This window comes from Schistocerca gregaria, chromosome 5 (assembly GCF_023897955.1).
Source record: "Schistocerca gregaria isolate iqSchGreg1 chromosome 5, iqSchGreg1.2, whole genome shotgun sequence".
Lineage (NCBI taxonomy): Eukaryota > Metazoa > Arthropoda > Insecta > Orthoptera > Acrididae > Schistocerca > Schistocerca gregaria.
The window spans coordinates 318889194-318912032 of NC_064924.1; the positions used below are offsets into that span (position 1 = coordinate 318889194).

Here is a 22839-nt window from a genome sequence, read left to right on the forward strand (position 1 = left end):
TCTCGACTGACGGCGTACTGCAGATTATGTCTTCCAAAACAAATATTGATCACATATGATCAGCATACCAGTTTATAAAACATTGTTCTTTCTTTCATTTGATAGAAAGTACCTGTATATTCCACCAATGACTACCCACAAAGTTCGCATAATGACCTAACTGTATTGTCAATATTTCCTTTCCAGATGTCATGTTGAATTTCAAAATTCGCAATTCAAACAAAAACTCCCCCCATCAACATGCAACTCAAAGTCAAAGTCTTTCTTTACTCACATATATTCTACACACCATTCTGTAACCTATCGAAACTGGAACCAATAAAGATCGATTCAGACAGGATGTCAACGGAACGGACATGAATAGAAGGCGTTGTAACCTTTAAATAGTGATATGTACATACTAGACAGAACCCACACAACACCATATTTCTTAGTTCAGGACCAAAAAAAGAAAGTGAAATCATCAGATACCATCCCTAATGCGAAAAGTCTAAATTCAATATCAGAATTGAAGAACCAACAGTTATAAACTTTATTAATATGCACAGGAAAATCGGTACATAACGGATATCCTTGACAAGATTCTTCACGTTAGCGACAGGTGACGCTGTGCAGCTCCATACCGAGCCCTAGCGGTGAGAACTACACTGCTACAGTGTACGAAACGATGGCAAACGTGCCTTCTATGGCTATCGCTATACGCTCTACGGGTAAGATATGGCAGTGGTTCAAAGTTTCAGCCTTGATGCATTTACAATTGCTCGTGCTTGTATCAAATAAAGAAAACTGTGCCAGTAGCATTTCCTCATTGCGTTCTGTTATGTTATCTACTCAACATGACTACGTCGTTTCAGTTTGAATACTGACAATGCGGGAATGGGTACAAATAAGTAAAAAAATTGTTGAAGCGTGTTTCAGATGTTCATACACAGAAACAGCTATACTGTGTTCTGTGAAAAGCCACAAGAGACTTTTGCAGGTAGATGAGAAATTGGTCACAACACTTTTGATTATGAGCACAATTTTAAACGACAGCAGCAAGATCAGCACAGTCAGCCATCGAATGAAAAGAGGTCACTTAAGGATAGCAAATATAATTATGTAGTATTTATGGTACATAATTATTCCGAGTATTTAGAATCTGAACACCAGACACGGCTAAAGTTCTAAGAGCTGAACTTTTCATTAACTGATTCATTGAAAAAAATACAAAGTATCAACCAAGAAGCCTACACAAGTGACGTTTGTAAAATATAGTGGCTTACATTCTGCTGCTAACAACAGCAAAGGGCCAAAGTCAGATTTAACTCTTCATAGTGAAGATCATCCTTTCTCCTGGTGTTATAGCTATGCACACTGCTATTACTTTTGAACTGGGTTGGATTATTAACAACAAATTTCATAAGTGAATATATATACTGTGAGGTTACTGTGAGGATCCCTAGATCCTTAAATAGATGTCTGCAGGATGACTGTGGGTGGGATCCAGCAATTATTCTGATTACACGTTTTTGAGCAATGAATACTTTTCTACTCAACGATGAATTACTCCAGAATATAATGTCATACGAAAGCACTGAATGAAAGTAGGCATAGTAAGGAAATTTACTGAGATTCTTATCACCAAAATTTGAAATAACCCTAATAGCATACGTAGCTGAACTCAGACGTTTCAGCAGACCATCAATGTGTTGTTTCCAGTTTAACCTTCCATCAATGGACACACCTAAAATTTTTTAAAATTCTACCTTAGATACAGACTTCTGTTCAAAGTCTATATTTATTACTGGAGTTGTGCCATTTACTGTACGGAACTGTATATACTGTGTTTTATCAAAATTTAAAGTGAGTCCGTTTTGTGGAACACATCATTTACAATTACATCATTTAGTTCTAGGTTTTTGGATGTTATTACTATACATGTATCATCAGCAAAAAGAACTAACTTTGCATCTTAGTCAATGTGGAATGGTAAGTCATTAATGTATATCAAGAACACTGAAGGACCTAAGACCGAACCCTGTGGGACCCCGTACTTGATAGCCCCCCAGTTTGAGGAATCAGCTGTTGTTTTAACATTACATTATCCACTTGTTTCAACTTTCTGCATTCTACCAATTAAGTATGAATTAAACTATTTTTGTACTGACCCCCTCAAACCATAATGATTTAGCTTATCTAAAAGAATTCCATGATTTACACTATCAAAGGCCTTTGAGAGATCATAAAAATACCAAAGGGTGATATCCGGTTATTCATTTAATATTTGATCATTGAAAGTTTATATACATTTTCTGTTGAAAAGCCCTTCTGAAAACCAAACTGACATTTTGTTAGTACTTTATTTTTACAAATATGGGAGGCTACTCTTGAATACATTACTTTCTGAAAAATTTTTCATAGAGCTGTCAGAAGACAGATTGGGCATTAGTTGTTGACATCCGACGCATCCCCCTTTTTATGCAATGGTTTTACAATGGCATATTTCAGTCTATCGGGGAAAACACCCTGCTCCAAAGAGCTATTACATACGTGGCTGAGAATCCTACTTATCTCTGTGGAACAAGCTTTAAGTACCTTGCTGGAAATTCCATAAATTCCGTAAGAGCTTTTACTTTTCAGTGAGTTTATTATTTTACTGATTTCAGAGGGAGAGGTTGGTGGAAATACTGTTGTTTCAAACTGCACAGGTATGGCCTCTTCTATTAGTAGCCTTGCCTCTTCAAGTGAAGATATAGATGCTATTTTCTACACAACATTTAAAAAATGATTATTGAAAATATTTTCAATTTCTGATTGTTTGTTAGTACACTTGTCATTCAGTTTTATGGCACTAAAGTATTCCTGTGCTGTTGGTTGCCCTGTTTCCCTTTCAATAATATTCCAAATTGCTTTAATTTTATTATCAAAGCTACTGATCTCAGACATGATACACATGCTTCTGGACTTTTTAATGACTTTTCTTAGTACCGCCCAATAGTTTTTATAATATTGAACAATTTCAGAGTCAGTACTCCCTCTTGCTGTTAGATACAGTTCTCTTTTACGGTTGCAAGATATTCTTATTCCTTTAGTTATCTAAGGTTTTTTATATGTTTTCTTGGAATTATGTTTAACTATTGTCTTGGGAAAACAATTTTCAAATACCTAAAAAATGTATCGTGAAATAAGTTATATTTCAAGTTGGCATCGGGCTCCTTATACACTTCATCCCAGTCTAGCTGCTGTAGGCTTTCCCTAAAGTTTGCAAATATTTATATTGTTAATTGAACGCACTGCTTTGAAATTCTGATTTGATATACTGCATATGCAGGCATAGTTTTGGCTCCTGCTGATACTACTGGTATGTGAGACGTCACGTGGAATTCCCTGCATCTCATTAGGAAAGGGAAGGGTAATTGGCTGGTGGACTGCAAAATCTTTAAGGTAGGGGCACTGAAACTCGTCGGAGTACAGTGCATCAGAATATCAGAGGATTAAAAACCAAAGTAGATGCGTCTGTTTAGGAGAATTAGAAACTGGGGTGGAATAGATGTACTATGTCATCTGACTATCATATTGCCATAGCTATGGAAAAGACATATATAGGTAGATGTAAGATTGCAGCATATGTCAGTAGAGACACAATGGAGAGAGGAGGAGTTGTCATATTTTTTTATGATTTATCATAGTGTGAAAAGTTTTGAAACTAAAAAAAATTGTATAGAGCTACATATACAAGCATGTGTGTGTGAGCTTAAACTTAATGATGGTAGTTTTATAATTGTAGCTGTAGGTCCTCAATGGGTGATATTCAGCTATTTTTTAAAAACTGGATTCTTTGTTGTGCTATCTGTCAGACAGAGGGAAGCAAATTATTGTTTGTGGGGGTTTCAATGTACACTGAAGAGCCAAAGAAACTGGTACACCTGCCTAATATCGTGTAGGGCCACCGTAAGCACGCAGAAGTGCTGCAACATGATGTGGTATGGACTCGACTAGTGCCTTATCTAGTGCTGGGTGGAATTTATACCATGAGTCCTGCAGGGCTGTCCACAAATCCGTAAGAGTAAGAGGGAGTGGAGATCTCTTCTGAACAGCACATTGCGAGGCGCCCCAGATATGCTCAGTAATGTTCATGTCAGGGAAGTTTAGTGACCAGCAGAAGATATGTTCATGCTACTGTCTTTTGCTAATGTTCTGAAGGAAAGCAGTGAGGTCATTCGCCTACCATAGACGATTCTGTATTCTCTGAGTTTCCTGCTTGTGTGGGCCTTCATGTTGTAGGCTCTGAGTATGTATGGTTTGTTGGTGTCCAACTAATCGTGCTTACTGCCGAAATAGTGACTAATAATTCTAATGAGAGTTTGATGAACTCTTTTCACCTGGCCATTCCACTCTGGATGAGCTGGCGTAGTCCTTAACTTGTCTGCATTCAATAACCTGCACATTTTCTGTAGTTAGTTAGAAGTAAAATTGGAACCTTGGTCACTAATTATAGAAGTAGGAGGGCCATATTTCAAAATACACTCATTAAGTAACACTTGCACCATAGTCTCAACACTTTAGGATTGGTATCATTAAGTTTCTGAGAAATGATCCAGAATGTTCAAGATATAATGATTTCCATCTTTTGTTTTTGGCAGTGGACCTACAATATCAAGAATCACTCGTTCAGAAAGTGTGGTTGTTTCTCGGAGTTTTGCAGAAATGCTTGGGTTTTGATCTCATCATTCTGCTTACTGCATGCATCACAACATGAAATGTAACCATAAACTTCAGCTTTACAGTCTGGCCACCAATAGATTTGTACCATTCGGAGTTTCGTTCCTCTTTTGCCACTGTGTTCTGCCAATGGACTATCAGGACACTTTTTTAACATTTTCCTCCATATACTTCAGGTACAACGATATGTTTTTCTTTAGCAGTGCTCTTTTATAGTACTCCATCAAGAACCCCGAATTTAGGACCTTTTTTCCAGGACTGTCATTGCATGTTGGCCTCATGTGCATTTAATATTCCTCTTCCCTGTCAATTGTGAAACATACTATGACTTTCCTACTTAAGTCATCCACATTGCTGTGTAGTTTTGCAGGTCAGTGCCCTGCAATAAATTAGTACTCACTTATAAGTAAGGTCCACAGGTTAATCTTCTGCTTGGGACTTCCAGGTTGAGCAGCTACTTCAGTGCGATTTGATCGTTTACTGCAATGAATTTTTGGCCAACTAAGAAACGTCGGCTGTAGTTTGTGCCATAGACAAGTGCACATAATTGCTTTTCTATTGTCGAGTAATTGCATTCGGCTCTCTTCAGAGGATGGGAAGTGAATGAAATTGGATACTCTTCTCAATTGATTTCTTATGATAATACCGCTCTGACGCGAAATTCCTAGCGTCAATAGCTAAGATGAAGGGTTTGAGAAGTCTGGGTAGGAGAATAAGGCAGTCGTTATCAAAGCTGTTTTCAGTGTTTACATTTCTTGGCATCATTCGGAACTCCAAGTGAAAATTGCTCCTTTTTATTTTTTAATAGCTAAGTCGTCGGTCATGCTATAGTGGCATACCCTTCAATGAAAAGTCGGTAGAAATTCACAGAGACTACGAATGCTTGCAGTTCTTTCACATTAGTCGGTTCTGGATAGTGCTTCGCGGTTTCTACTAGTTTTATGCTAGGTTGGACTCCAATTGCGTTTATTGTATATCCCAATTACACAGAGGCGACAAAACTCATCAGATAGCGATATATACAGGTGGCGGTATTATCGCGTACGCAAAGTATAAAAAGATAGTGCATGGGCAGAGCTGTAATTTGTACTCAGGTGATTTATGTGTAAATGTTTCCGACTGGTTATGGCTACACGTTCGGAAATTAACAGGCTCTGAAGGCGAAGTAGTTGCTGGAGCTAGATGCCTGTGACATCCCATTTCGGAAATCGTAGGGAATTAATATTCCACTGTCAACAGTGTCAAGAGTATGCCGAGAATACAAAATTCCAGGCATTACTTCTCACCACTGGCAATGCAGTGTCTGGCGGCCTTCGATGAACAATCGAGAGCAACAGCTTGTGCATAGAGTTATCAGTGTTAACAGACAAGCAACACTGTGAAAAAATCGCTGCTATCAGTGTGGGATGTATGACAAACGTATCCATTAGGACTGTACGCGAAATTTGGCGTTAATGGGTCATGACAGCAAACGACCGACGCGAGTGCCCTTGCTCACAGCACGACATCAGGTGCAGCGCCTCTCCTAGGTTCGTATCCATATTGGTTAGAAGCTAAATGACTGAAAAACCGTGGCCTGGTAAGAAGAGATTCGATTTTAGTTTGTAAGAGCTGATGGTAGGGTCCAAATGTGGCACTTAACCCACGAAGCCACAGACCCAGGTTGTCAACAAGGCACTTTGCATGCAGCTGGTGGCTCCATAATGCTGTGGGTTATGTTTACATGGAATGAACCAATCATCGACTGGAAATGATTATGTTCGGCTACTTTGAGACCATCTACAGCAATTCGTGGCCTTCATGTTCCAAAACAACGATGGAATTTTTATGGATGACAAATCGCCATGTCACTGGGTCACAGTTGTTCGTGGCTGATTTGAAGAACATACTGGGCAATTCAATCAAATGGTTCTGCCACCCAGATCGCCCATCATGAATTCTATCGAACATTTAGAGGACATAATCGAGAGGTTAGTTTGTGCACAAAATCGTGCGCCCCAGATACATTTCCGCAATTATGGACGGCTATAGAGGCAGTATGACTCAATATTTCTGCCTTTAGTCATCCTCAGGTACAGAAAAACGACATTTTTACATGGATAGGGAAAGATTAGCACTGCACTGTCTTTCTAATATGTCTCGTAGTCTTTCAGCATGTTGTTGCATGTCTTGGCTGAAAAGATAAACCAGACACTGAGTGGGTGTTTATCCTCTGAGGACAGCAGCCATCATCATTGGAATGTTGCTGATGTGTTCTGAAGACTAAAAGAAACACAATTATACTTGTACATACTTGTAGGAGTAATAAACGATGTTTTAGCCCTATTGTCTGGATGTGCAGTCAATTGGTTGTACCTGTTGGAAATCGCGCAACGAAATAATTAATTCTGATAACGAAAAATGAAGGAATAAAGCAAGCTATATTTTAGCATCCATAATTACATAGAACAGCACATTACCATCTGTGTTTAAGGTAATGCCACAGAGTATGCAAAGCACAGTCATAGAGGCGTATTACACTCCATGCAATACACTTTGCCAGACACTCATTCACACATGACTACATTGTTCATATATCCCCACCAAACCCTCCCTCCACCTCTGAACAGATATTTCGGATGTCACTTTCACAAGTCAAACCATATTGTTTCACTATGTTCCGAAATTTCTCCTCGTTCAAGGATTTGGTTAGCAGGTGAGCCAACATCTCTTCTATGCATAAATAGTCTACTTCAGTATTCTCTTACTCTATGTGATCCCTTATAAAATTGTGCTTTCATTGGATGTGTTTGGTTCAGGTACTAGTAACATTATTTTTGTCTAAGTTTATATTTGCCTTGTTGTCACAGAATGTCTTGGTGGGTTTCGTATTGATATCAGGCTCTATATCACTTATTAGAACCTGAGCCACAATGCTTCTTGAATTGTGCGTGACAGAGCAGTAGATTCAGCTTCTACAGTGCTCATGGCTGCTGTTTTCTGTCTTTTACAAGACCAGGATGTAAGTCCTCCCATTGATCTAAAACAAATCCCATAATGGAATGTGTGCTCTCCAACTCACTTCTGCAATCTGCATACTATAGCCCTCAAGTTTTACACTGATGAGTCAAAACATTATGGTCACCTGCAAATAGCCTGTTTGTTCATCCTTAGAACGAAATAAATCACTGAGTCTGCATATCAGGGAGGAAAAAGGAAGGAAGATTGGGTTTCAAGACTCGTCGACATCGAGCTCATTAGAGATGGAGCACAAGTTCGGATTGTTTCAAGGATGGAAGAAAATCGGCAGTGCCCTTTCAAAGGGACCATCCCAGCATTTGCCTGGAGCGATTTAGAGAAACCATCGAAAACCTAAATCTTGATGGCCGGACCCGAGTTTGGACCGTCATCCTCTCGAATGCGAGGCCACTGTGCTAACCACTGCTTAGCACTGCTTAGTAGGATCCGACGGTTAGTTGGTAACTTTGTGAGGTATGTGAATATTAGATGTCTACCCACAAGTCATTTAATTCGTGTAAATAATGAGCCGCTGATTTGCGAATGTGGCGATGGCGAGCGATAGCTACCCAAATGGGTTTCATAGGATTTTCAAAAGGCAAATCTGGTTTCCGGACCATCAACATGAGTTCAGTATAATGCTCCTCAAACCACTGTAGCAGGGTTCTGGTTCTGAGACATTGACAACTATACTGCTGAAAGTTGACATGACCATCAGGAACGACACCATTATGAAGGGAAGGGTTCATAGCTATCAGTGTGTCTTCAATTACTACCACAGACTCCACCAATGTGCAGGAGGATTCCAGTAGCATAATACTGCTCCAGCCAGCCTGCATCCGTGGCGCGGTGCACGTTTCGAGACGCTTTCACCCCGATGATGGCGTTTGTGGGGACAACCATTGATCCAGTCTAGGAAAAATGTTATTAATCACAAGAGCCGACACGTTTCCATTGATCCACAATCGTATCCCGATGGTCTCGTGCTCACTGCAATCATAGCTGACGATTTCGTTGGATCCACATCTTAACACATAGGGATGGTATGCGGTGGAGCTCCATGTTCAACAACGTACGATGAACAATGTGCTCCAAAACGCTTGTGCTTTCTCCAGCACTGAGCTCTTTCGACAGAGATGCCACAGATCACCATCTATCCTACTTAATACAGCAGAAAAGCCTCTGAACCCCAAGGTGTGTGAAGAGTCGTGGACGTCGAACCATTTAGCACCTAGTGATTGTTTCACCGTCCCTCTACCTCTTTCTGTAGATGCTCACAACAGTAGCAGGTGAATATTCGACCAACTTCACTGTTTTCAAGATACTCGTTCACAGGCTCTGCGTAATAATAATCTGCTCTTCCTCAAAGTCGCTTAACTCAATGGATTTCCCCATTTGCAGCGCATATCTTCATTTGGATGATCCCCTGACCCTGTCTGTTCCGCTTACGTACTTCTGTTACTGCGTCACATGCCTGCAACGCCACCAGGCGGCATCCAACGTCGAGATGGGTGGTGGTAATAATGTTTTGGCTTATCAGTGTATATTTCCCTTTTTACAGTACCTTAGTTATATTTTAGCGATACCTTTAGATATCTAAACATCCTTTTAACTACACTCTAGTGCTCCTCTCTTTGGCTTTTGCAGAAACAGCTTACAATGTCTGTGGCGAAAGCAATATCAGGTGTTTGGTGCATTGGGATGTGATGTGTCGCATCCTCTAGCAGCTGAAGCACTTGACTGGTTTCTTCTTTTTCTTCTTAGAATAAACTGCTGTAACCGTTTCCTTCTCCAAATTAAGACACACTGACGTACTTTGCAGGTCCTGCAGGATCTTCACTCTAACACTGTCTTGGAATGCCTGAGCTTTCTAATCCCATAATTGTGAGTACATATTTTTTGGGCAATTCTGCTGGAAATAATGAATGTACCCATTGTAATGAAACTGATATGATTGTATCATGTTCTAAATACCAAGAGTAATTTCCGATAAAATTTGCTTTATCACACTTTTTGTACATATTTCTTACAAAAAAATTATCTTGATTATTTTGATGAATGTAAATGTCAGATACGCATACAAGCATGGAGAAATTTAATAATCTTTGACCAGTCTTTGTATTTAGCAACCTATGGTCTATCAGTGTGTAAAGTAAGTTAGTTGCTATGGACGAGTTGACCAAGAGAAGTTGTGTTTGGCTACATGTGGTCATAGTTGGCAAGTGTCGCCATTACGTCTAAATAATGACTCTAAAAAGTATCTTTCTTACAATTGCAAACCACAAAGAAAAAGTGTTATTTAAAATTCGTGAAAAGATTTCAAGAATATCTCAACAAAGCGAAAACTGAAACATGTTCACCATTTTGTTTAGAATTGAACTCCTTCAAATTCTAATATTTTGTCAATCTTTTACAGGAAAGCAAGAAAGAAGAAGACGTGCACCATGAAAAACAATGAAGAAGAATTTTACCAGCTAAGTACCAATTATTTCGATCAATCAACATTTCTGAACTTGCCATGCAGGACGAAGTATATGTCCTGTAAATAAGCAGAGACAGAACTTAAATAATTAATTTGAATCAGCGACTATGGGATGGGATGTTCCTTAGTCGATTCGATATGTTATCTTGTTGACATATTTGTCCACCATGCTGCTGTTATCCAGTCGAGTGGTTATAAGTTAACAGAGTAATCCGACTTTTCTTTAAAGCCATCATCTTCAAATGCATTCCGTAACTTGACCCAAACTTCCTTTGCCATTGCAGCTTTCTCTGTGTGTACATAATTCACTGGATCAATCAATAACATCAGCTTTGATCTTGCGCTCCGGTCCTTATTTGCCTAATTTTGCTTGATGGGATTCAGTGTACCATTCATTATGTCCCATAAATCGTCCAAGTGTAAGTATATTTCCAAAGAAAAATTCCATATAGTGTAGTGATCGTGAGCTAAAAGTGTCTCTATTTGCGGTATTTCCGCCGCACTAATTTCACAATCACTTCACTTGTAGTAAAGACAGTATTAAACTAGGCCGCAATCGGCTCGTCACGGTAGCTGTCACTACACGCTTCCAGGACTATTCCGATGATATTTCCTCTTATATGTCAGAATACTTATTGCGAACGCATTCACCTGCACTTGGGGCCATAACCTGTTGGAACAGCACAGCGAAAAAAAGTAGTTTTGAATACAAAAAATGCAGGAATAAGGCCAGCTATATTTTAACATCCATAATTACGTAGAATAGCGCATTACAGTCCTTCGTTAAGGCAATACCACAGAGTATACAGAGCATAGTCATAGAGATATATTACAATCTATGCAGTACACTCTGCTGCACATACGAAATATACCGCTCAAATATTGATCACCACTTAAGTCGCAGAAAGACAAGATTTTGCACACACCAACTTAATCCAAGGAGTGTGCAACATTTGGCAATGGGAATATATCTGGTAACGTTTGTAGTGGTACGACCACTTGTGTAGTGTTATGTGCTCTATAAGTCTAGCACCAATTACATACAATACATTGCAATTCTATTTCGATAGCAGTACACATTTACACAAGGCCACAAACCATTAGCTCCGAAGAAATGTTTATCTAAATTAGGCAGATTCTCTGTTTCTGGAGTTTCTATGTAGGCACATATAGAGATGAAATTGTCACATTAGTATTATGATGTTACTTTCAGTAAGATAGGTTGAATTTCCGCCTGTATATCTCCCATTGCTACATCTACCTACAAACCTACATTTATTTTTGAAAGTGAGTTATCAACACTATTAGTGAAACAAATATTTTTACATAATTAGATGCACTTTAAGTTATAGTGACACATCAATATATACACACACACACACACACACACACACACATATATATATATATATATATATATATATATATATATATATATATATATATATATATATATATATATATATATATATACGTTTCCTCTCTTTAACTTTAATTCGCTATACGTGTTGTCAAAGTCCAATTTAAGTTAATTAATATCCCATTTTCACAAACATTTCTACATGTTTGCGTCTCTAGAAATTCTCTTCCTGACTGAATCAATGGGTTGCACCATCTTGTGATCTCATGTTACTTGTATTTACAGAAAAGGTCAAAATTATCACACATAAATAATGTATTCAAATACCACTTGCGATGTCACTTCCAAATTAGAATGTCAATCAAATAACTATTCCTGTGCAATCTATTTCAAAGACAGCAGTAATAAGAGCAAAATTCACTTCAAATGAATTGCAAAAAATATCAAATATGTTGCTTATTGCCAACTGTGTGGTGAACACATCGGCCTACTTTCTTCACAGTTCGAACAAATTGCATTACTTGTTAGTAGATTTAAGTATTACAGATCACATCAATTTTTTACTGTAAAAGCAAGTCAAAATTCCTCATAGAAACTTTACACACTTCTTGATAATTTTATTTCATTCCCCATATACAACATGAGTCATGTTACGTAAGTAATAACTAGCTGTGGCATACAATACATCAGACCACAACTATATTGACTAACGGCAATGAAATTAGCAAATTTGGCTAGTATTTCATTATCCTGAATTCAAAATTACATGACATATTTTTTCTTTCATAAAAAATTGTCACAGTTGGGAGTCAACACACGAGGTATCTTCTTCTTCTTCTTCTCCTTGGCCATTGATTGGATACATTGACAAGATACTCTTACAGTTGACTGGGTGGACGAAGACTCCCATCATTGTCGATTCCTTGCTGTGTTGTTCATTTAACATATGAGAAACGCAGACAGCATTGTAGACACTGGACAATAAATATGTTACAATGCACAAACAAGGAAGTATTTAACAGCTTCACTAATCTGCTACAATCCATGTATCCTTCATGCTGACCAAGAAAGCTATTGAGGTATCTTCATGTTCCGTTACATAGCCTCCCGGCAAGTGTGAAAATACTCACATTCGTAACTCTTATAACTATTACTAGAAACTTCTTTAAGATACTATACTCTCTGTACTAGGAATGTAGACCTCTTCAGTTTACCAAAATATGTATCTAATCTATACACTAGTAAAAATAAAATACAAACACACATACAGCAAACTCAGTTTGGTTATTTAAACTATTAGCTTTACAAAATACTCTTAACACTTAACTCAATATTAAATGTTAATACTGTTGATAGTTATAGGATGTTACTCGATGTGTATCTGTGAAATAGTTCCTTTTATCTACTCCTTTCAGTAAACTACATAAACCATCAAATACAGAGTTAAATACCCAAAGTTTCAATATGAATATAATACTTGTTTAAAGACTTTTCCAGTTGACAACAAATAGAGAGTAACACATCAAAAGCGCTCCTATATAACACAATTTAAACAAAATAATACCAAAATGAATTCAAACTATATTTCCATATAATATTTTGAACTAGAGGTTATTTGGATCTCGTGGAACTATATGTGTAGGTCCAACATTAAGCAGTGTGCAGGAACTTAACATTAAAATTATTTTTGAAGTATTAATCAACACTGTTCTCACAATTTGGAATGTTAGATGCTACAAACAAAATCCACTATCTAAAACTACAAATCAAGTGCTACTGTGACAGGGGTGTCTCTACCAGTTGGTACTGCTGAATCTGAATGTCTTATGAAATGAGAATTTGTCCAGATTAGATTAGATTAGTTTTTCATTCCATAGATCCATGTTAAGGAGATCCTCATGGATGTGGAACATGTCACCTTTTTTAAGCTGAAATAACAATACTAATAGTATAAATATATTTCCGCCTGTATATCTCCCATTGCTACATCTACCTACAAACCTACATTTATTTTTGAAAGTGAGTTATCAACACTATTAGTGAAACAAATATTTTTACATAATTAGATGCACTTTAAGTTATAGTGACACATCAATATATATATATACACACACACACACACACACACACACACACACACACACACACACACACACACACACACACACACACATATATATATATATATATATATATATATATATATATATATATATATATATATATACGTTTCCTCTCTTTAACTTTAATTCGCTATACGTGTTGTCAAAGTCCAATTTAAGTTAATTAATATCCCATTTTCACATACATTTCTACATGTTTGCGTCTCTAGAAATTCTCTTCCTGACTGAATCAATGGGTTGCACCATCTTGTGATCTCATGTTACTTGTATTTACAGAAAAGGTCAAAATTATCACACATAAATAATGTATTCAAATACCACTTGCGATGTCACTTCCAAATTAGAATGTCAATCAAATAACTATTCCTGTGCAATCTATTTCAAAGACAGCAGTAATAAGAGCAAAATTCACTTCAAATGAATTGCAAAAAATATCAAATATGTTGCTTATTGCCAACTGTGTGGTGAACACATCGGCCTACTTTCTTCACAGTTCGAACAAATTGCATTACTTGTTAGTAGATTTAAGTATTACAGATCACATCAATTTTTTACTGTAAAAGCAAGTCAAAATTCCTCATAGAAACTTTACACACTTCTTGATAATTTTATTTCATTCCCCATATACAACATGAGTCATGTTACGTAAGTAATAACTAGCTGTGGCATACAATACATCAGACCACAACTATATTGACTAACGGCAATGAAATTAGCAAATTTGGCTAGTATTTCATTATCCTGAATTCAAAATTACATGACATATTTTTTCTTTCATAAAAAATTGTCACAGTTGGGAGTCAACACACGAGGTATCTTCTTCTTCTTCTTCTCCTTGGCCATTGATTGGATACATTGACAAGATACTCTTACAGTTGACTGGGTGGACGAAGACTCCCATCATTGTCGATTCCTTGCTGTGTTGTTCATTTAACATATGAGAAACGCAGACAGCATTGTAGACACTGGACAATAAATATGTTACAATGCACAAACAAGGAAGTATTTAACAGCTTCACTAATCTGCTACAATCCATGTATCCTTCATGCTGACCAAGAAAGCTATTGAGGTATCTTCATGTTCCGTTACATAGCCTCCCGGCAAGTGTGAAAATACTCACATTCGTAACTCTTATAACTATTACTAGAAACTTCTTTAAGATACTATACTCTCTGTACTAGGAATGTAGACCTCTTCAGTTTACCAAAATATGTATCTAATCTATACACTAGTAAAAATAAAATACAAACACACATACAGCAAACTCAGTTTGGTTATTTAAACTATTAGCTTTACAAAATACTCTTAACACTTAACTCAATATTAAATGTTAATACTGTTGATAGTTATAGGATGTTACTCGATGTGTATCTGTGAAATAGTTCCTTTTATCTACTCCTTTCAGTAAACTACATAAACCATCAAATACAGAGTTAAATACCCAAAGTTTCAATATGAATATAATACTTGTTTAAAGACTTTTCCAGTTGACAACAAATAGAGAGTAACACATCAAAAGCGCTCCTATATAACACAATTTAAACAAAATAATACCAAAATGAATTCAAACTATATTTCCATATAATATTTTGAACTAGAGGTTATTTGGATCTCGTGGAACTATATGTGTAGGTCCAACATTAAGCAGTGTGCAGGAACTTAACATTAAAATTATTTTTGAAGTATTAATCAACACTGTTCTCACAATTTGGAATGTTAGATGCTACAAACAAAATCCACTATCTAAAACTACAAATCAAGTGCTACTGTGACAGGGGTGTCTCTACCAGTTGGTACTGCTGAATCTGAATGTCTTATGAAATGAGAATTTGTCCAGATTAGATTAGATTAGTTTTTCATTCCATAGATCCATGTTAAGGAGATCCTCATGGATGTGGAACATGTCACCTTTTTTAAGCTGAAATAACAATACTAATAGTATAAATATATACAACACATCATTTGTTTCTATTAAAAAATTCGTCAATGGAGTAGAAGGAGTTGGCCACTAGTAAGCCTTTCAGGCTCCTTTTAAATTGATCTCTATTTGCAACTAAATTTGTTATGTTTGCTGGCAAATTATTGAAGATGAGTAGTGGACCCCTTTTTGAACTGAAGTAAGTGCTTTTAAGTCCTTGTGCAGATCATTTTTCTTCCTGGTATTGTATGTATGAACTGAGCTGTTTGTTGGAAAAAGAGATATATTATTTAGGACAAATTTCATTAAGGAGTAAATATACTGAGAGGCAGTAGTTAGTATACCCAGTTCTTTGAAGAGGTTTCTACAAGACGTCCGTGAGTTTACTCCCATTGCTTCTTAGAGTGCACCAAACAGGTGAAAGTGACTATGAGCGAGATCTGTTGTGTAAGGAGGTTGTACCAGACATTAAAATTTCATTTCCTGAATAATCTCAACTGTCCTAGAAGCTGTATGTCATCAGGCATTGTCATGCTATAGCAATACACCTGAAGTCAGTAGTGTTCCTTGTTTACTTCTGCTTGCAGGGCGAATTTGATTTTTCACTATATCTGAATAAAAAGAACTGGTTTCCATCACTACTCTATTTGGCTCCCAGCAGAGAAAAAGTGTGACTATTCCAGCAGCTGGATGAGTATAGATTTTTTTTTATTTCAGTCATTAGCTGTGGCGCCATTCCTAGCTTGACCTTTCCATTCCTGGTTGGTGATAACAGACCCAAGTCTCACCGCCTGTAACATTTTCCCCTGGAAATGTTTCACCTTCTATGTGGAAACGATGTGAAAGTTCTTCACAGGCATCAAAGTAATTATCTTTTAATTCGACAGCCAACTAACATAGCACCCATTATGTAGACACGTTGTTGAAGTGCAGTACATTGTGAAGACCACTTTGCTCTGAACCAGTACTTATCTTCAAACGTTTGGCTATTTCGTTCAGTCCTGCATCTGTTCTCCTTTACAAGCCCCTTGACTAACGCAGTTTTCTCGTACGTCACTACGCAGTGAGTCTGCCTGACCTTGGGAAATCCTCCACAGACGTTACTCTGCGTTTAAACTTCCTACACCACTCGCACACTAGCTGCAATGACAAACATGAATCATCGCACTGCACAGCCATTCTGCGATGAATTTCTACTGGTTTGATAGCTTCACAACACAAAAATCCCATCACAGATTGCTGCTCAGTCATGGTGCATGTTAATAGTGGGGTGGCCATCTTTTTGTGGACGCTGCTACCTTCCCTTGGGTTATAGCATCAGTCTGCCAATTGTCAGTCATTTTCTGAACCTCAAGGAACACTACTGCCACCTCTATCACACAACTTTTACAAATTTTATGGAGCTTCTAAAGTTTTCATTTGAATCACCCTCATACTTATCTTTAGTGGTCTCAGCTTGCCATGTAATTTTTTTGTCATCCTCTGCCCCAGGTGCCGTCTGATAAACCACTAAAATTAATAGCCATAAAATTTAGCATTCAACAATTCCAGTGAAACGGTTCAGTTTTTTATGTAAAGGGTTACATTGATAGCAAACAAAAACATGTATACAAATACATTTTAAAGTTTATATTTACGAAAAAAACATTTAAACAGAAAAATTTTAAAATGTACATACACTACTGGCCATTAAAATTGATACACCAAGAAGAAATGCAGATGATGAACAGGTATTCATTGGACAACTATACTATACGAGAACAGACATGTGATTACATTTTCACGCAATTTGGGTGCATAGATCCTGAGAAACCAGTACCCAGAACAACGACCTCTGGCCATAATAACGGCCTTGATACGCCTTTTACAAATTTTATGGAGCTTCTAAAGTTTTCATTTGAATCACCCTCATACTTATCTTTAGTGGTCTCAGCTTGCCATGTAATTTTTTTGTCATCCTCTGCCCCAGGTGCCGTCTGATAAACCACTAAAATTAATAGCCATAAAATTTAGCATTCAACAATTCCAGTGAAACGGTTCAGTTTTTTATGTAAAGGGTTACATTGATAGCAAACAAAAACATGTATACAAATACATTTTAAAGTTTATATTTACGAAAAAAACATTTAAACAGAAAAATTTTAAAATGTACATACACTACTGGCCATTAAAATTGATACACCAAGAAGAAATGCAGATGATGAACAGGTATTCATTGGACAACTATACTATACGAGAACAGACATGTGATTACATTTTCACGCAATTTGGGTGCATAGATCCTGAGAAACCAGTACCCAGAACAACGACCTCTGGCCATAATAACGGCCTTGATACGCCTGAGCATTGAGTCAAACAGAGCTTGGATGGCGTGTACAGGTACAGCTGCCCATTCAGGTTTAACATGATACCACAGTTAATCAAGAGTAGTGACTGGAGTATTGTGACAAGCCAGTTACTCGGCCACCATTGACCAGACGTTTTCAATTGATGAGAGATCTGGAGAATGTGCTGGCCAGGGCAACAGTCGAACATTTTCTGTATCCAGAAAGGCCTGTACAGGACCTGCAACATGCGGTCGTGCATTATCCTGCTGAAATGTAGGGTTTTGCAGGAATCGAATGAAGGGTAGAGCCACGGGTTGTAACACATCTGAAATGTAACGTCCATTGTTCAAAGTGTCGTCAATGCGACCAAGAGGTGACCAAGACGTGTAACCATTGGCATTCCATACCATCACACCAGATGATACACCAGTATGGTGATGACGAATACACACTTCCAATGTGCGTTCACCGCGATGAGGCCAAACACGGATGCGACCATCATGATGCTGTAAACAGAATCTGGATTCATCCAAAAAAATGACGTTTTGCCATTCGCGCACCCAGGTTCATCATAGAGTACACCGTCGCTGGCACTCCTGTCTGTGATGCAGGTAAGCGCAGCCATGGTCTCCGAGCTGATAGTCCATGCTGCTGCAAACGTCGTCGAACTGTTCGTGCAGATGGTTGTCGTCTTGCAAACGTCCCCATCTGTTGACTCAGGGATCGAGATGTGACTGCACGATCCATTACAGACATGCGGATAAGATTCCTGTCATATCAACTGCTAGTGATACGAGGCCATTGGGATCCAGCACAGCGTTCTGTATTACCATCCTGAACCCACCAATTCCATATTCTGCTAACAGTCATTGAATCTTGACCAACGTGACATATTCTGCTAACAGTCATTGGATCTTGACCAACACTAGCACAAAGTCGCGATACGATCAACCACAATCGCGATAGGCTACAATCCGACCTTTATGAAAGTCAGAAACGTGATGGTATTCATTTCTCCTCCTTACACGAGGCATCACAACAACGTTTAACCAGGCAACGCCAGTCAACTGCTGTTTGTGTGTGAGAAATCGGTTGGAAACTTTCCTCTAATCAGCACGTTGTAGGTGTCGCCATCTCAGCATCTTCTTCCTGTCAGTTAAATTTCACGTCTGTAGCATGTCATCTTTGTGGTGTAGCAATTTTCATGGCCAGTAGTGTAATATAACATGATAATGTTAATTCTATAAAATCTCAAATTCCCTGCACTATAAATTGAATTTTTTTATATTTTTGTTGTTTATTGTATTTATAATAATAAAAACATAAGAAATTCCAATAAAACATGAAAAAATATAAAACTTACAGTTGCACTTTTTAGGTTTTCAATTTTATTTTCAGAAGTTTTCTTTGCACTCGCCAAAATTTTTTGTAAAGCATTCATGGGAGATTGGCCTCTTGTAACAATAGCAATGTAAGGCATCTTACTCTTCTTTTTTGGGTCGCAGGTAGAGCATGTTTTGTATTTTTACAATGTTTCTACAACAGCTCCTGCTCTTGGTTCTGCTACACACAAAATACGGTGAATGGATGAACAAATTTTATGGGGTATGTGAGAGTTGTTAACTCACTTTGCCATCTTAGATGTTACCAACATTTCATGGTTGTCAGTAAGCTTTGTAAAAAAATTCTGACATTGGAGCTTGTGAGGGTACAGGTGTGTAGTATCTGTAAGTGGTTGTTCTTTGGAGGGCAACAATGTCCAATGGCGCAGAAAGTCGCCAGTAGACGCAGTTGTTGAGAGGCTGTGGAAGGTGTAGGTTGCGTGAGCCAAAGGCAGTCCTTCGCAATCTTCAGATCGTCGGAGAAGACGGCACAACAAACGGTGAGTGAAGCAGCTAATTGCGACTGCGGCACTTCGTTTCTAATTGTTTTCCACGTTGCACAGGAAAAATTAGGAAAGGACTTCTGAACTATGTTACAGACTGTGATATTTATAATATGATCTTTTAAATTAAGTGTTGGAACTAATTATTATTGGAGAGTGATTTTTGTGAATATTGTTATCATGGCGAACACAACGCAAAACAACAATGAAGTTATTAATGAGGAGGGACAAGTTAATGCTTTAGTCAATGTAGAATGCGAGTTTGGACTTGAGAATACCACACTTAACGTAATGGAAGACAGTGCTGTAGTTAGTTTCGATTCAAAGACACCTAGTACAACACCAGTGAGTAGTCAACAAATGGGAACGAGTGTTAGCACTAACGATTTGATAGTGCAGATGTTGAAATATATCAAACAGGAAAGTAGGAACGCCAATGAAGCAATAAAGAATTTATCAAATGCAATGGTTAACGTGCGAACTGATTCACTTAATCAGAAACATAAGGAGCTGCAAAAGGAATGTGATACCAGACATGAAGAACTTGAAAATAAAATGCAAGATCTTAACACAAAAGTGAATGAACAAGGTAAACAATCGAGCACGTTAGTTAACAAAGTTCAAGAAACACTAAAGGCTCAAAATGATGAAATTTTTAAAATTAAGAGTACATATAAAGGCAACAAAGAAACAATTGTAAAGTTAGTTCAAGGCATACAGACGCAATGTACTGAACTGAGTACTGAAGTAGGTGAAATTCGCCAAAAGGTAACGTCATCCGAAAATGGTTTGAACAATGTCAATAAGGACCTCATACGTCAGGGAATCAATGCAGCGTTACGCGAAGTTGACAACAGTATGGTTAACGTACCTCAAGTTATTGTAGATAATGGATTGAGCGTACACAATTTTCAAGATTGCAACCCGAAACAAGGTATCCATGCACTTGCCTTATTACACAATTTAAACATGCGTTTCCAAGACAATATAGGGAACATGCGAAAATTGATATGTGCATTAGCCACACGAAAGCCGAAGCACATATCTGGGGCATCAGTGTTTCAGAAAATTATTTACAGTACAAAGAATTTGAATCTGCATTTTTGAGTAAATGGGATGTAAAATCAAAGATTCTTACACCACCGAGCTACGCAAGACGTTATGGGACAATGCGTGAAGATATGCAGAAATTTTGGAGTGACATTGCCTATCTTGATGATCAGGTCAAGGAAGAGAAATTGATGTTAATTTTGATACATAAGCTACCTTTCGCAGTACGTGAAAAGTTAGCACTCACTGCAAAATTGATCATGGAGCAGACCTGCCTAATGATCGATAGAATTGATGTACTTAACCATGAACGCAAACAGCGCGAGAGAAATAATGACGATCGTCATTCGTGTGGTAATGGCCCATTGCGACAAGAATTTATGACTAATGGAAGACCAAGCAGATTTGATAGAAGAGGGGATGGAAAACAAAGAAGAAATGAGTATGACGCACAGAACAGATTTAATTACAATCAGTACTCAGATCGATCACACTATGAAGAAAACAGAAGACAACAACGATCGCCAAAACAAGAAAGGAGCCCAAAGCGTAATCCACAGGAACATGAACCGGTAAACTAAGTCAAGTTTCAAAGACGACCCGCTCCGAAACTCAAGTTACAAGAAACGGGTCGGACTTAGTGATTAACGCAATCAAATGTGAACGAGTAGATGATATTAAAGACGGTTTGTATCGAGAGGATGAAAATAATGATCAAGAAATCTTAGTGCTTTTTGTAGAGATGGAGGTACGCTGAATTATTGTGGATGCACTACTGGACTCAGCGAGCGAAGCGAGTGCAAATTCAAAAAATCTGTTTTCACAATTAAATAATCTGGTGGTATTTCCAACATTCCCCGTGAATGACGTACGTACTGTCAGTGCTGTAGGTAATAGAAGCAAACCAATTAAAGGTTTGAAGTTTATAATCAATGAAGACGAGTATGGGCAGAGCATATTAAGTGTTGGATCCCTTAATGTCGGATTAGTTCTTGGAATCGATTGGTTGACTGAAATGAGGTGCAGTATTGAATTTGAAAAGGGTTGTCTGTGGACGAGAATAAATAATGCCGAGAAGAAGATAATGTTTAAAGGATTTATTAATGAAGAAAATAAGGGCGCTGCATGCGTGAAGATGAGGCTAATGAGTTTATGAGGAGAAGAGGAACTGGCGACTTATGATGAGTCTGAGGAAGATCGTGGTCTGCGAGAGAAGAATAATGATGAAGATGCTCTGACTCGTATTCAAATCAAGATTCAGACGTCAGTGAACTTGACGGAAACAAAAAGAGAGGAATTAATGGAAGTGCAGGGACACGAAGTTGACCTGTTTTCAAAATTACCTGGATTAATTAAAGGATGTGTGTGCAAAATTAAAGTCAAGGTACATGAAGCATTTCGCAGAAGATCGTATGCATTAACTTTACTGAAGAGAAAAGCAGAAGAAAGGAAGCAAGCCCACGATAAAATAGTGAAACCTATCATGTACAAGGTTGGAAATCTGATCCTAATTCGGAAACACACAAAGTCATCTAGTGTGAATGAAGAGATAAAAAAGTTCAATCATTATTACAAAGGACCATTCAAGATTAGAAAGCTAGTTCACCCAAATTCAGTGGAGGTAGAAGTGATTAAATCTGGCAAATATCATAGCCTGCAACATGCTGAGAACATTAAGTAGTATAAGTGTCCTGAACTATCACCAGGAAGTGTCAATTAGTGAACCGTGTTTAGTTATAAATATGCTACGTTACTGATGGACAAACCTTTGGACAATACTTGGTAGCTATTGTGAGATCTTGAAGACTGTAGTCGGTAGCTGCAGTGAGTGCATTTTGTTCTCTGTGTTTGATATCGTGTGACTTTCTCTTATGTCCTGTGACAAGCGCAGCAGTGGACAACGGAGCAACGCTTGTAGTGTGTGTTTTGGTTTTCAGGAAGCAGGCAACGGTGCCCAGCTAAGCGTGTAGTGCGTTAGTCTTTTGATACCTC

General features: G+C 37.8%; 1 protein-coding gene across 1 annotated transcript in view; it reads right to left on the reverse strand.

The window, feature by feature from the left end:
* LOC126271958 (protein misato-like) overlaps nucleotides 1-284 on the reverse strand; it is an 80600-nt gene extending 80316 nt beyond the window's left edge. The window contains exon 1 of the mRNA XM_049974401.1: nucleotides 113-284. Coding sequence (XP_049830358.1) covers nucleotides 113-193 — 81 coding nt within the window. The 5' untranslated portion in view covers nucleotides 194-284. The remainder of the gene's footprint in view (nucleotides 1-112) is intronic.
* Nucleotides 285-22839: the final 22555 nt, after the last annotated feature.